At 43.2% G+C, this 11,464-nt stretch overlaps 1 protein-coding gene across 4 annotated transcripts in view; it reads right to left on the reverse strand.

Moving 5' to 3' along the window:
- The window catches only part of xylb (xylulokinase homolog (H. influenzae)), a 28,965-nt gene extending 17,501 nt beyond the window's left edge, over window positions 1-11,464 (reverse strand). Inside the window, exons 1-16 of one of the 4 annotated variants that reach the window (XM_020625461.1) lie at window positions 11,401-11,464; window positions 9,488-9,570; window positions 9,353-9,422; window positions 9,091-9,171; window positions 8,165-8,380; window positions 8,013-8,078; window positions 7,885-7,927; window positions 6,836-6,954; window positions 6,675-6,756; window positions 6,046-6,086; window positions 5,849-5,964; window positions 5,470-5,585; window positions 5,133-5,206; window positions 4,953-5,049; window positions 4,738-4,796; window positions 4,162-4,249 (exon numbers count right to left, since the gene is read on the reverse strand). In XM_020625461.1, the coding sequence (XP_020481117.1) occupies window positions 4,162-4,249; window positions 4,738-4,796; window positions 4,953-5,049; window positions 5,133-5,206; window positions 5,470-5,585; window positions 5,849-5,964; window positions 6,046-6,086; window positions 6,675-6,756; window positions 6,836-6,954; window positions 7,885-7,927; window positions 8,013-8,078; window positions 8,165-8,380; window positions 9,091-9,171; window positions 9,353-9,422; window positions 9,488-9,570; window positions 11,401-11,457 (1,408 nt within the window). In that variant the 5' untranslated portion in view covers window positions 11,458-11,464. Of the gene's footprint in view, window positions 1-4,161; window positions 4,250-4,737; window positions 4,797-4,952; window positions 5,050-5,132; window positions 5,207-5,469; window positions 5,586-5,848; window positions 5,965-6,045; window positions 6,087-6,674; window positions 6,757-6,835; window positions 6,955-7,854; window positions 7,928-8,012; window positions 8,079-8,164; window positions 8,381-9,090; window positions 9,172-9,352; window positions 9,423-9,487; window positions 9,571-9,933; window positions 10,852-11,255 lie in introns of those variants that run through there. The other 3 variants (XM_020625460.1, XM_020625462.1, XM_020625463.1) reach the window with 3 other exon arrangements.

The following is an 11,464-nucleotide window of genomic DNA, read 5'->3' on the forward strand; positions in this document are numbered from 1 at the left end:
CATCTCCGGATGATCTTCTCTACCGCAACGTGGAGAGATTATGGCAGCTAGATGTTCTACCTTATCGCAGTGAGAAACTGGTAGTATGGTCCAGAGCAGATAATGAAGCTATACATCTGCTTGAGTCGCAAACTCAGCATGTGGAAGTCGAAGGAGTGCGGAGGTATGCAACCCCTCTCCTGTGGAAATCCAATGCTCCCAAACCTAAAGGCTGTATGCAGGCGGTCCTAGCAAACCTGGGGAGCACAACAAAAAGACTTCAGAAGGACCCCGAGAAAGCCTCAGTCTACTCAGGTGAAATGGACAAACTCATTGGAGCAGGGTATGTAACCAAACTGAGCCAGCAGAACTCGGACCAAACAGAAAGAGGATGGTACCTGCCCCATCATCTTGTAACCCACAACGACAAACCGAGACTCGTATTCAACTGTTCCTTTCAATATCAAGGACTGTCTCTGAATGACCAGATGATTCCCGGCCCTACTCTTGGGCCATCCTTGTTGGGGGTTCTCATAAGATTCCGGCAGAATCATGTCGCTGTGAGTGCGGACATTAAGGGCATGTTCCACCAGATCCGACTTCTGCCTAGTGACAGACCCTATCTTCGGTTCATCTGGAGAGATCCGAGGACCGAAAGCACCCTAGAGGTGTATGAATGGCAAGTTCTGCCATTTGGCACCACTTGCAGTCCCTGCTGTGCCATCTTTGCTTTACAACAGCATGCATGTAATTCAGAAGCTGAATACCCAGGTATGCATCAGATTGTGCTACAGAGCTTCTACGTTGATAATCTCTTGTCAAGTTTCCCCACAGAAGAAGCAGCTAAGCAAGCTGTGGAACAACTACGCAGTATGCTCGCAGAAGGAGGGTTTGACCTACGCCAGTAGGCCAGCAGTCATCTGACGGTGATATCACACCTACCTTCCGAGGCCCGTTCCTCAGCAACAGAGCAATGGTTAGCTCACAACAGTGCTGATCTAACAGAACCCACATTAGGGCTCAGATGGAACTGCTCCTCTGATACTCTTGGCTATCATTATCGGCCCATTAAACATGCCACACTGACGATGAGAACAGCTTATCAGGTATTGGCTTCTCAGTATGATCCACTGGGGTTCATTTTGCCATTTACCACCAGAGCAAAGGTGATTATCCAGCAATTGTGGACAAAGAAAAGAGATTGCAATGACCCAGATCTACCAGCTGATCTGTGGGCTGTTTGGACAAATTGGGAGAGCAAGCTTGACAACCTCAGTACGATTTCCATTCCCCGCTGCTATGTACCAGTTTCTTCAACTACAGCTGAACTACATAGTTCACTTCATGTCTTCTGTGATGCTTCAGAGAGGGCTTATGGAGCAGTGGCCTACCTAATAGTTCAGTCTAGCTGTGACACTCATGTTTCCTTCATAATGGCAAGGTCAAGGGTTGCTCCCAAAAGACAACAGTCTGTGCCTCGTTTGGAGTTGTGTGCTGCTTTAGCTGGAGCTCAGCTAACCAAACTGATACAGGATGAATTGAGGATCCACATCAACCAGACAGTCCTTTGGACAGACTCTATGACAGTATTGGAGTGGATTCAGTCAGATTCCTGTCGCTATAAGGTGTTTGTCGGCACTCGAGTCGCCGAAATTCAAGAATTGACAGACCACAAAAACTGGAGATATGTCAATACTCAGGACAATCCAGCAGATGACATAACAAGAGGGAAATCTCTTCTCAGTCTGCCCGCACCAAGTCGTTGGAGTCAGGGGCCTGCATTCTTGAAACAGAGCTCAAGACACTGGCCTAGAGCACCTGAAGTCACACTATCGGAAGGAGTGTCAGAACTCAAGAAGGTAGCTTGCTATCACCTGCAAGTTAAACTCTCTACATCATGCCCTGATGTCACCAAATTCGATACCTGGCAGCAATTAGTGGAAGCGACTAGGTCCGTTCATCAAGGAGAAGCCACATATGACTAACAGAGAAGCAGAAGCTATTCTGATCAGAACATGCCAGGCCCAGAGCTTTCCAGAAGAGATATCAGCCCTCAAGGCGAAGAAACCCATCCCTGCACAGAGCAGGTTGAGCAGTCTGGCTCCAGAATGGGATTCGTTCACCAACATGTTGAGAGTTGGGGGACGATTAAGAAGACTTGCAGGTGCAGATGAACAACAGATCCATCCTATAGTTTTGGATCCACAACACCCTATAACGAAGCTTATCATTAAAGACTTTGATCAACGTTTGCTGCACCCGGGGGCAGAGAGAGTTTATGCTGAAATACGGAGACAGTATTGGATCCTGAAGGGCCGTCAGGCAATCAAGCATCATCAACATAGCTGTCTCCTTTGCCAGAAATGGAGAGCTCAGCCAAAGGTTCCTATAATGGCCGATTTACCACCAGAACGCCTTCGTCTGCTCTGTCCAGCATTCTATTCGACAGGCGTTGATTGCTTCGGCCCCTATCTGGTCAAAGTAGGCAGGAGGAATGAGAAACGTTGGGGTGTAATATTTAAATGTCTCACCACACGAGCGGTGCATGTTGAACTCCTTAACTCTATGGATGTTGATGCCTTCCTGCTCGGACTCCGCCGGTTCATAGCCAGACGAGGCAAACCTAAGGAGATGCTCTCAGACTGTGGTTCCAACTTTCGGGGTGCAGAAAGGGAATTAAGGGAGGCTTTCATTAGTATGGAGCCTGACCTTCAGGCACAGCTTGCAACCTATCAGATCACCTTTAAGTTTAATCCACCCGGTGCTCCACACTTTGGGGGGATTTGGGAACGGGAGATCCGCTCATTGAAGAATGCGCTCCAGGTAGCGGTTGGAACTCAAGCAGTTACAGAAGATGTTCTCTATACTGTTCTGGTTGAGGTTGAGGGGATCCTCAATTCGAAGCCACTAGGACATGTTTCCACGGATGTTGCCCGTTACTCCTAATCTTCTCCTTATGGGGCGGCGGAACGCCTCACTTCCTCAAATGGCATACGCTCCAGCAAGGATGGGTCGGAGGAGATGGCGTCATTGTCAGAACCTGGTGGATCAGTTTTGGATACAATTCACTAGGAACTATTTGCCTACACTGCAAACACGGATGAAGTGGCAGAAATTGTCAGAGAACCTATCCCTGGACTCTGTTGTACTGATCGTGGATCCTCGGCTTCCTCGGGCTCAGTGGCCGATTGGCAGGGTTCGAAAGACTATACCCAGTCACGATGGATGCGTCAGGACTGTGGAAGTAGACATTAATGGTAAAACCTATGTTAGGCCTGTAGCTCGTCTGATCCAGTTGCCTGCGATTGGGGGTGGTGAGGATACTTAAGATAATTCACTGTTACCCATTTGCCTTTCAAATGTAGGGGCGGCTGTTGTGAATTATATCCTTACCCTATGTTTGTTAGGTCTTGCTTCTTTAAGGGGTGTGGCTTCGCGGTGATTGACATTGTATGTTCTGAGTAATGGTTGGCTCTGTAGTATGGAGACATACGTAGCTTGCATGTGAGGAGTTCCCTTTCTTGAGAAGAAGTTCTTGACACGTAAGTGGATAGCGTTAGTTAGCGATAGCGTTGCATATTGAGCTGTTTATCTCGCCGTGTGAATACGTCAGTTTCCTATTAGTGTTGCAGCAATCTCACACATAGTAATCGGCATTAGCATAGCCACGCCTGAAATTAGCTTTAGTGCATTCTGGCTGAATTTACTGTTACGTAGTACTTATGAATGTGATGCAGTTTAGTGCTAAATGTTGGCGAGCTGTTGAACTTATGTACGCCTTATATTCTTTATGTGTTGCAGATGACTGATATGTATGCTCTCAAGAAATAAACAGTCATGGTTAATCTGATGACTCGAGACTCTCTAACCGGAGTACTGTAGCGGTCAAGCCTGGTATTGCAACCACCACCTCACTAAATCTTACAGAATCAGCATCCATACAATAATAAAGACCAGGAAAACAAGGTATGGATGCTGATTCAGCATCCATACAACAACAATAATAATAATAATAATAATAAAGACCAGGAAAACAAGGTATGGATGCTGAGTCAGCATTCATGCAATGAATAAAATCAAGAGAGATTCTCTGGTTGACAGTGGCATCCACAGTACTGCTGTTGTATTAGCAGCAGTACTGGTTTTTGCATTTGAGAGTAGTAGTAGTGGAAGTCATAGTACCATGCAAAGCTCTGTAAGCTGCGCCCAAGCAAGTTGAGTCGGACATGTCGATGGTGTAGACTGGAGCATTGAATACATCCGACAGAACCTGAGGAGACCAGTGAGAATTCATATTACACATTTGTTAACGTCCAAAAATAACAACAGCAGCTCGTTTGGGTCGGCTAAGAAAGCGTCAAATAAATGGCTCAACTATCTGCGTCAGAACTTTGAATGGCTTCTATCAGTTGTTACTATGCTAACAACCATGCTAATGCACTGCTAATAACACATGCTCATAAACTATACTAATGACTTATATTATTACCCTATAATTAATTATTCCAATAATCTATGATAACAAACTATGGTAATAAACTACCCAATTTACTGATAAACTATGCTAATATACAAATATAAATACTAATAAACTATGCCAATGAATAATGCCAACAAACTACACTGATAGCATACACTGTTACCTACGCTATCAAATAAAGCTAAGACATTAAAAATGCTAACTATACTAACAGCCTATTCTAATAAACTGTGCTGACAAATGACACCAAGAAACTGATGGCATCATCAAAGACCAACCTGTAGAACCGCGTGATTGGATGAAGCTCCTCCTGTGGCCAAAACTCTGGTTCCCGGAACTGAAACAGGACAAATCAACAGATAAATGTCTCCTGGTTTACCAGGGGCAAACACTCACAGCTAGTTTAGTTCATACCTCCTTAGAAGGGGATGAACAAAAGGAAGAATGAAAGGAAGAAAGAAAGAGAAGGAAGGAAGGAAGTACCAGGTCTTACCAATGCAGTATCCGAGTCTCTCAGCGTGGACTCTCCTGGACAGGAACTGCCCCTCAACCAGAGCCCGGACCTCCACCTGAGGACTCAGCCAGGACACCTGCAGGAAAGGGGTGACTTCTGAGACAAGTGACAAAGTTTGGACATGTGAGACAACTGGAACGTATGACAGGTGGGACCGACCTTGTTGTCATCCCCGTCGAATCGGTGAACTCCTGCAGCAGAAGGTGTGATCTCCAGATTGTCAAAATAAAAGCCTAGAAAGAAAAATATCAACCAATCAGGATGGATAATAGGAAATAAGGAGGCGAGAAGTGAAGGATGAAAAAGGAAGGAATATGATGAAAAAAGAAGAAATAAAAAAGGTGAGGAACAAAAGGAAGGAAGGAAGGAAGGAAAGAAAAAAGAAGCAAAGGAGGTAAACAAGGAAAGAAGGAAAAAAGAGAAAGGGGAGGAAAGATGAAGAAAGAGAAGAAAAGAGGAGCAAAGACAAAAAATGAAGGACGACAGGACTGGTCACCGATGCTCCCGTTGTTTCCGAGTGGCGTCTCCCTCAAGGCGGTGGAAAAAACTTCCCATGACCCTTCAGCGCATTCATTCCTTATTCGCTCCCTCGTCAATGATCCATTCTTAAAGCTGCAGACAATGTTTAGTTAGCTGTTAGCTACATTAGCTGCCCAACTATACTAAGATAACAGTGTCTAGTTAGCTGTTAGCTACATGATCTGTCTTTCCACCAAACTCTGCTCACTTTTCTTTCAGTATGATACAATCTCATATAATGTTTTTACACACTCCTGCTAACAATACCAAGAAGGCTCAGGTTTTCTTTCCACCAAACTCTGCTCACTTTTTGTTGCAAAGCTGGAACGTTGTTACAAAACAGGAACATTTCATACCATAGCAGGGCCATGTACATGTCCTGGTCCACGGGATTGCAGAAGATGTGTCCTTCCAGAGCTGGACGGGGCTGCTGGATCCACAGAAATACTGTGTCGCTGGTCCCCAGACTCATCTGGACACACAAATATCCAGATGAAAGACACAATGTAGACTCTGTGGACACAAGATTCTGGACTGGTTTTATACAACTTACAGCAACATCACCGGGCTGGAGGCTCATTCCTGCCAGAGATGCTGATAAAGACAGAAAGATGCATCCTTCCTGTTAAATGTCCACACTGTGTTAAAACATCGTTGATTTGCTAAAATTGGTGTGAATTTCCTTTTGCATTTTTATGAACATTTGGTGGGTTGTATGATAATTTTGGACATTTTAATGAGAAATGTTTGCATTTCTATGATAACATTTTGCATATATAGTATATGACAAATTTGTGCTTTTGACAATTGTTCATATTATTATTTCTTTTGTATACTTGAGAATTTTTTGACAGTTTTTGTCCTTTTATGACATTTGAATTTTTATGAGACATCTTTGTGTATTTATACATTTATTTGTAGTTTGACAATGTTTTTGCATTTTCTGATAAATTCTGTGTTTTAAAGACTTACACTTTGACTGCCCTGTCTGGAGCTGTAAACTCCCCCAGTCCACTTGTTAACTGTGACCCAACATTCCACTTCCAGGTCCAAACTCCCCCAGACCCAAACCTCACAATAACATCTTTTTTGTGAGGTTTCACAAAAGAAGGAGAATGAACCCAGGTTTAGACTTGAGAACTGAGTGTTAACTCAGAAAGTCCCCACATTGTTCACTCCTACCTGGGTTGTCTCCGGTGAATGCAACCACCCTGCAGCTCTCAGAGAAACTGTATCGATGAACAAAGTAGGATGAGATGGGACCCTGCAGGACAAAAAAGCTGTGGTCAGACCCAGTCACCATGATAACAGTTATAAACAAAACCAGTATGGACCAGTTGTACCAGTACAGACGTGGATGGCAGCGGCGCTCCCAGGAGTCGCCCTAGACCTGGAGCGGTGGCGTCCAGGAGGATCTGAGACCAGGTCTTGGTCCTGATGTCCAGCAGATTCATCCCCGAACCTGTATTGAAGTAAAAGTATTATTAAAGCATATAAAGTAAACACTGAAGGAATGAAGTTCTGGAGCTCAGTAAGGGAACTAAAAAAATGCTCAGGTTTGACTTAAATTTGTTCAGAAAATGTCATAAAAATGTAAAAAAGTCTAAAATACAAACAGCTGTCACATAAATGCAAAAATGGTATGAAAACGCAAAAACCCTGCTATTACGATGCATCAACATGTCACTAAAATGCAAAAAGTAAAAAATGAAAGAAAAACAAAAAAATGTAAATAATTTTTAAACAGCCATAAAATAAAAAAGGTAAAAAATGATAAAAAATCATTAAAAAACACCAAAACATTAAAATTGCCATAAAAAGGACAAATATGCAAAAAATGTGGGGGCTAAAAACATGGTAGTCTCCTCGCTCCTCACAGCAGATATAAGACTGCCAGGTGTCCATTTCCACCACATCCGACATTGCTTCAGACTGAAGAACAGGTTGCTTATAACGGCAGGTGACCATTAATACGACTTGGCTGTAAGCGCTGTACAAGCGTCCATGGTCAGAAACACCTTTTCACCTGCGGAGCTCACATGCATTATCATCACACAGTTTATCTGGTCGTGCTGTGACCGTTTCTCGTGATGGCTGAAGTCTCTGCTGTTTGTATTTGGCGCCGTAGTAAAATGAGATGTTGACCTTGTTATCGCGCCATTTCCAGGTGTTAAAGGGTGGGAAAACAGCGGCTCTTTGTGTTTAACGACAAAACCAAAGTCACATGGAATATTAGATTTTTAAAACTTAATGACTATTTGGAAATCACTGCCCATCCCTAGCAGACATGTCCCCAGAAGTGATATCATCAAAGTGAAGAAGTGATATCATGAGCGAATGAATGCAGGAGTTGGTACTGGACCGTCACTGTAGTCGATGGCGGCGTAATCACCGAGGAAGAGGGAGGCAGCAAAACTGCTGACCAGTGAGATCCTCTGAAAGCACACATATGTCATCACATCAGACATGGTCACCACTTTGCTAAAAATCTCCGCTTTGCTAAAACAACCCCCTTTGCACCTCTGTGTCCTTGTATGCCTGTGGACGACTCTGTCGCAGCTTTGCGATCTGGTTACCGGTGAAACGCTGCAGAGAAACACATGGATTCGTCTTTTAAATACCCTAGAAACACACACAGATATAGACAGAGACAAACAGGTAGAAAGCGCAACCTCGTAGGCTCTGGACCCAGTGAGCTCGGCAAGTCTCAGAGCACCCCCTGCTGCAGCCTCCAGGTGCAGACACTGTGGCCCGCTGCTTGAGTCCATCCACACGGGAGCGTCGCACACTGAGAAACTGTCCCGCAGCAGCCGGTGGAGCTTCTGGTCCGGGATGAGCTGGTTCAGTGTCTGAGATGCCCCCTTTCTCCAGTACACGCTGCCGTGTTGCTGCGAGACCAAAGACAATGGGCCTCATTCTCAAACAGTGGATACACACAACTCTGCACTGACACTGTGTGTACGAACAATTTACACACACATCCAGGATGTATCAATAGTTTCTTGCCTAAATTTGTTTGTACTCTGCAAACAAATGTAGAACTACCTCAGACTTTAATAGTAAATATAATTAAATATATAGTTAATATAATTAATTACTTGAAGGCTTTAGCCATTAATGCACTGGCCAAATGTAGCCTATTAAATAACCACAAAATTAGTGGCCTTTCATCCTCATTGTTCAGTTAGAATTCAAATATTCAACAATCCCACTCCTAGTGTCCCACTTGTAATGAGTATGTGAGAGTAGATATTGCTTTTATTGACTTGGCCCATAGTGAGACTGCTCCTACAAATTTCTATAGTACCAAAAAATTACACAGTGTATATGTAGCCAGTGTTACCTGGTTGCCACCCGCTTAATTTCTAGCCTATTAAAAGGCTGCAGGATATACAAATGGTTCCGATTTACTTCCAAGCAGTGTTAAGATGGCATATGAAGCCTGTTCCTTCAACAAAGAGCAAGCTTTCACACTTTACTGCTACAAATATAACCAAGAATCAGGTGTTCTTTGCACCAGACTTCACTCACGTTTTTAAAAACATTATCTGTAAGTACGTCTCTCTTGCTAAAGACACAAGCAGTGTCCATGTCCCACCTGGCCGCTGCCTGACAGTGCTCGAACACGGGAGAAGTCAAACCCCACTCTCTTCATCTTGTACAGTAGCAGGTCCAGAGCCTGAGGACACAAACAACAAAAATCTGTCTTTCTGCCAAACTCCATTCACCTTTGTTTTAGTCACATTCACCTGCATGTTTCAACACACTCCTACTAAAAAGACAGAGCTCAGATTTTCTTTCCACCAAACTCAATTCACTTTTTCTTTCATTTTAGTGTCCCCACTTTGCTAAAATCTCACCTTGACCCACATGAGCACAGGTGCAGTGACCGTCAGTCCATCAGCATGAATGTGAACTCCTCCCTGAGTCCTGCAGAACAAAAACCACATGACCCATCTTCAAAATCATGAATCATGTTAACAAAATAAAGTTACCTGAATTCAGGCAGCTCACTGTCGAAGTGCACACTGTCATGGTGACACACGTTCAGGTGTTCGTCCACTGCTGCCACTTTCAGCTTCATAAAGAAAAACACAAGTAGACAATAAAAGTACACAGATGAGAGACCATGGAGAGTTTATTAAACTAGTGAAACCAACTTGCATCAGAGATAATAAGATGTGAAGGGTGCTGCATTAAAGTATTTCCGTATGTCTGTGGATCTTTTTGGAGATTTACTGCATGGAATCAACCTTTTGTTAAGTACACCATGTAGCACAGACAGTATGCCTGTTTGTTCAGATGCAGAAACTCATGTGGTGGTGGTGGTGGTGGGGGGCAGTTATCTCTAAATGAAATTTGGACCGATCCGTTAACATTAGACCCGCATCCCGTCTTGTACCCCAAATTAAAACAGACTTTAAGCCACACAGTCACTCACCTTAAAGTGCTTGAGACTTGTGTTCTTGGAAAAGCATCTATTGATGGACACGACATTTGGGCTTCTGCAGCTGTTTTCTTAGAGCGAACTGGCTTGAGGCTATCACATGCTAACACTTTGCAGCATTTTCTACAAGTAGCAAAGCTGCTGATAAGGTTGTTCTGAATTTCTCCCATACGTCTGACTTGGCCTTCAGTGATGTATTGTTCATAAATTTGTATTCACCACTGGCTATTTTCACTTTTAAGTTATCCATTTTGGTCCATTGAGGCCTAGCCTACGTTGACATAGGCGATGTTTAGCAACATCCGATTACATGATGCAAGTTGACGGGTCAAAGGTCGTGCTGTAGGCCTTCACAAAAATGTTTCAGTTATTTAGGCTTGATAAGAGTATGTCAGGTTGGACACTTAAAATAAGCTGAAGCTTTATTTATTTTTTTAAATTTTAATTCATTTGACCCACAACCCACACACATTTGGTGTATTTTTACCTGTACTCCTGAATTAATATAAACATGTTTTTAACCGTTCAGTGTCATTTTTGCTGAACTCTGAGCTACAGTGCTAATGTTGCTAGCAATAAATCACAATATTTTGCCAGATCAAACTTTTTTGTTTGTTATAAGAGTTGATATTGCACTAGTTAAATAGGTGTTAGTTGTAACCTATCCTAATATGAGGATCATGTTATTGTACAGCTTGGGAAATTGGGAAACACACCTAGGCTATTAACTAGTTTCACATCAATTCAACCAATGGTCAGCAGTAACTGGCTGCGCAACTGGGGTCAAAGTTCAACAAATTAGAACTTTTTTCACATCCCTGCTCCACACAATGGTGAGATGTGCACAAAAGCCCCTTTCCCACAATAATAATTTATTTTGCATGTCGACATTAACTCAAAATGTAGCTTTGATCATTAAGGTCAAAATGTCGAGAATAAAGTTGAAATGTTAAAGTTTGACTTTATTCTGGACATTTCAACTTTAATTAATAATTAATTAAAAATTATTTAATCTTCTTCCTCTCATTTTCCCCCTTAATGTGGCCCTAATGCTCTGTCATACTGTAGCTACATATACTTCACGTATAGGCCCGGTAAAAAAAAAAGGCTATTCTGTTCTATTCCTAATCATTAGCTGCAGCGGCGCCATTTACACTTGATCCACACTTGTTAAATTATCAGACGACTGGATCTGCAGTATATGCATCTGATAAAACCACGTTTGACTCTTTGTGAAAATAACATTTTGACTGCAGGACATGACTTGTTCTGCAATATTTTAGGACGTGGTATTTCCACACTGCCTAATGACTCACTTGGTCCAAAGTCCAGTAAAAAATAACCACGTATTCTTCGTCCGCATGTGCGCTGTTAAAGCGGGTTTTAGTTTGCGTGTGAGCAGCCTTTAAGCTCAGCCACTCCAGTGAAGCGACCGTACAGGTGAAAAGTACTTTTCAGTACCTGCTGCGTGCTGAAGTCTAAGCCCAGGTAGAGAGGACTGTCCGGAACGGCGGCCATAACGCTG

This window comes from Monopterus albus, unplaced genomic scaffold, assembly GCF_001952655.1.
Source record: "Monopterus albus unplaced genomic scaffold, M_albus_1.0 scaffold355.1, whole genome shotgun sequence".
In the NCBI taxonomy this organism is placed as follows: Eukaryota; Metazoa; Chordata; class Actinopteri; order Synbranchiformes; family Synbranchidae; genus Monopterus; species Monopterus albus.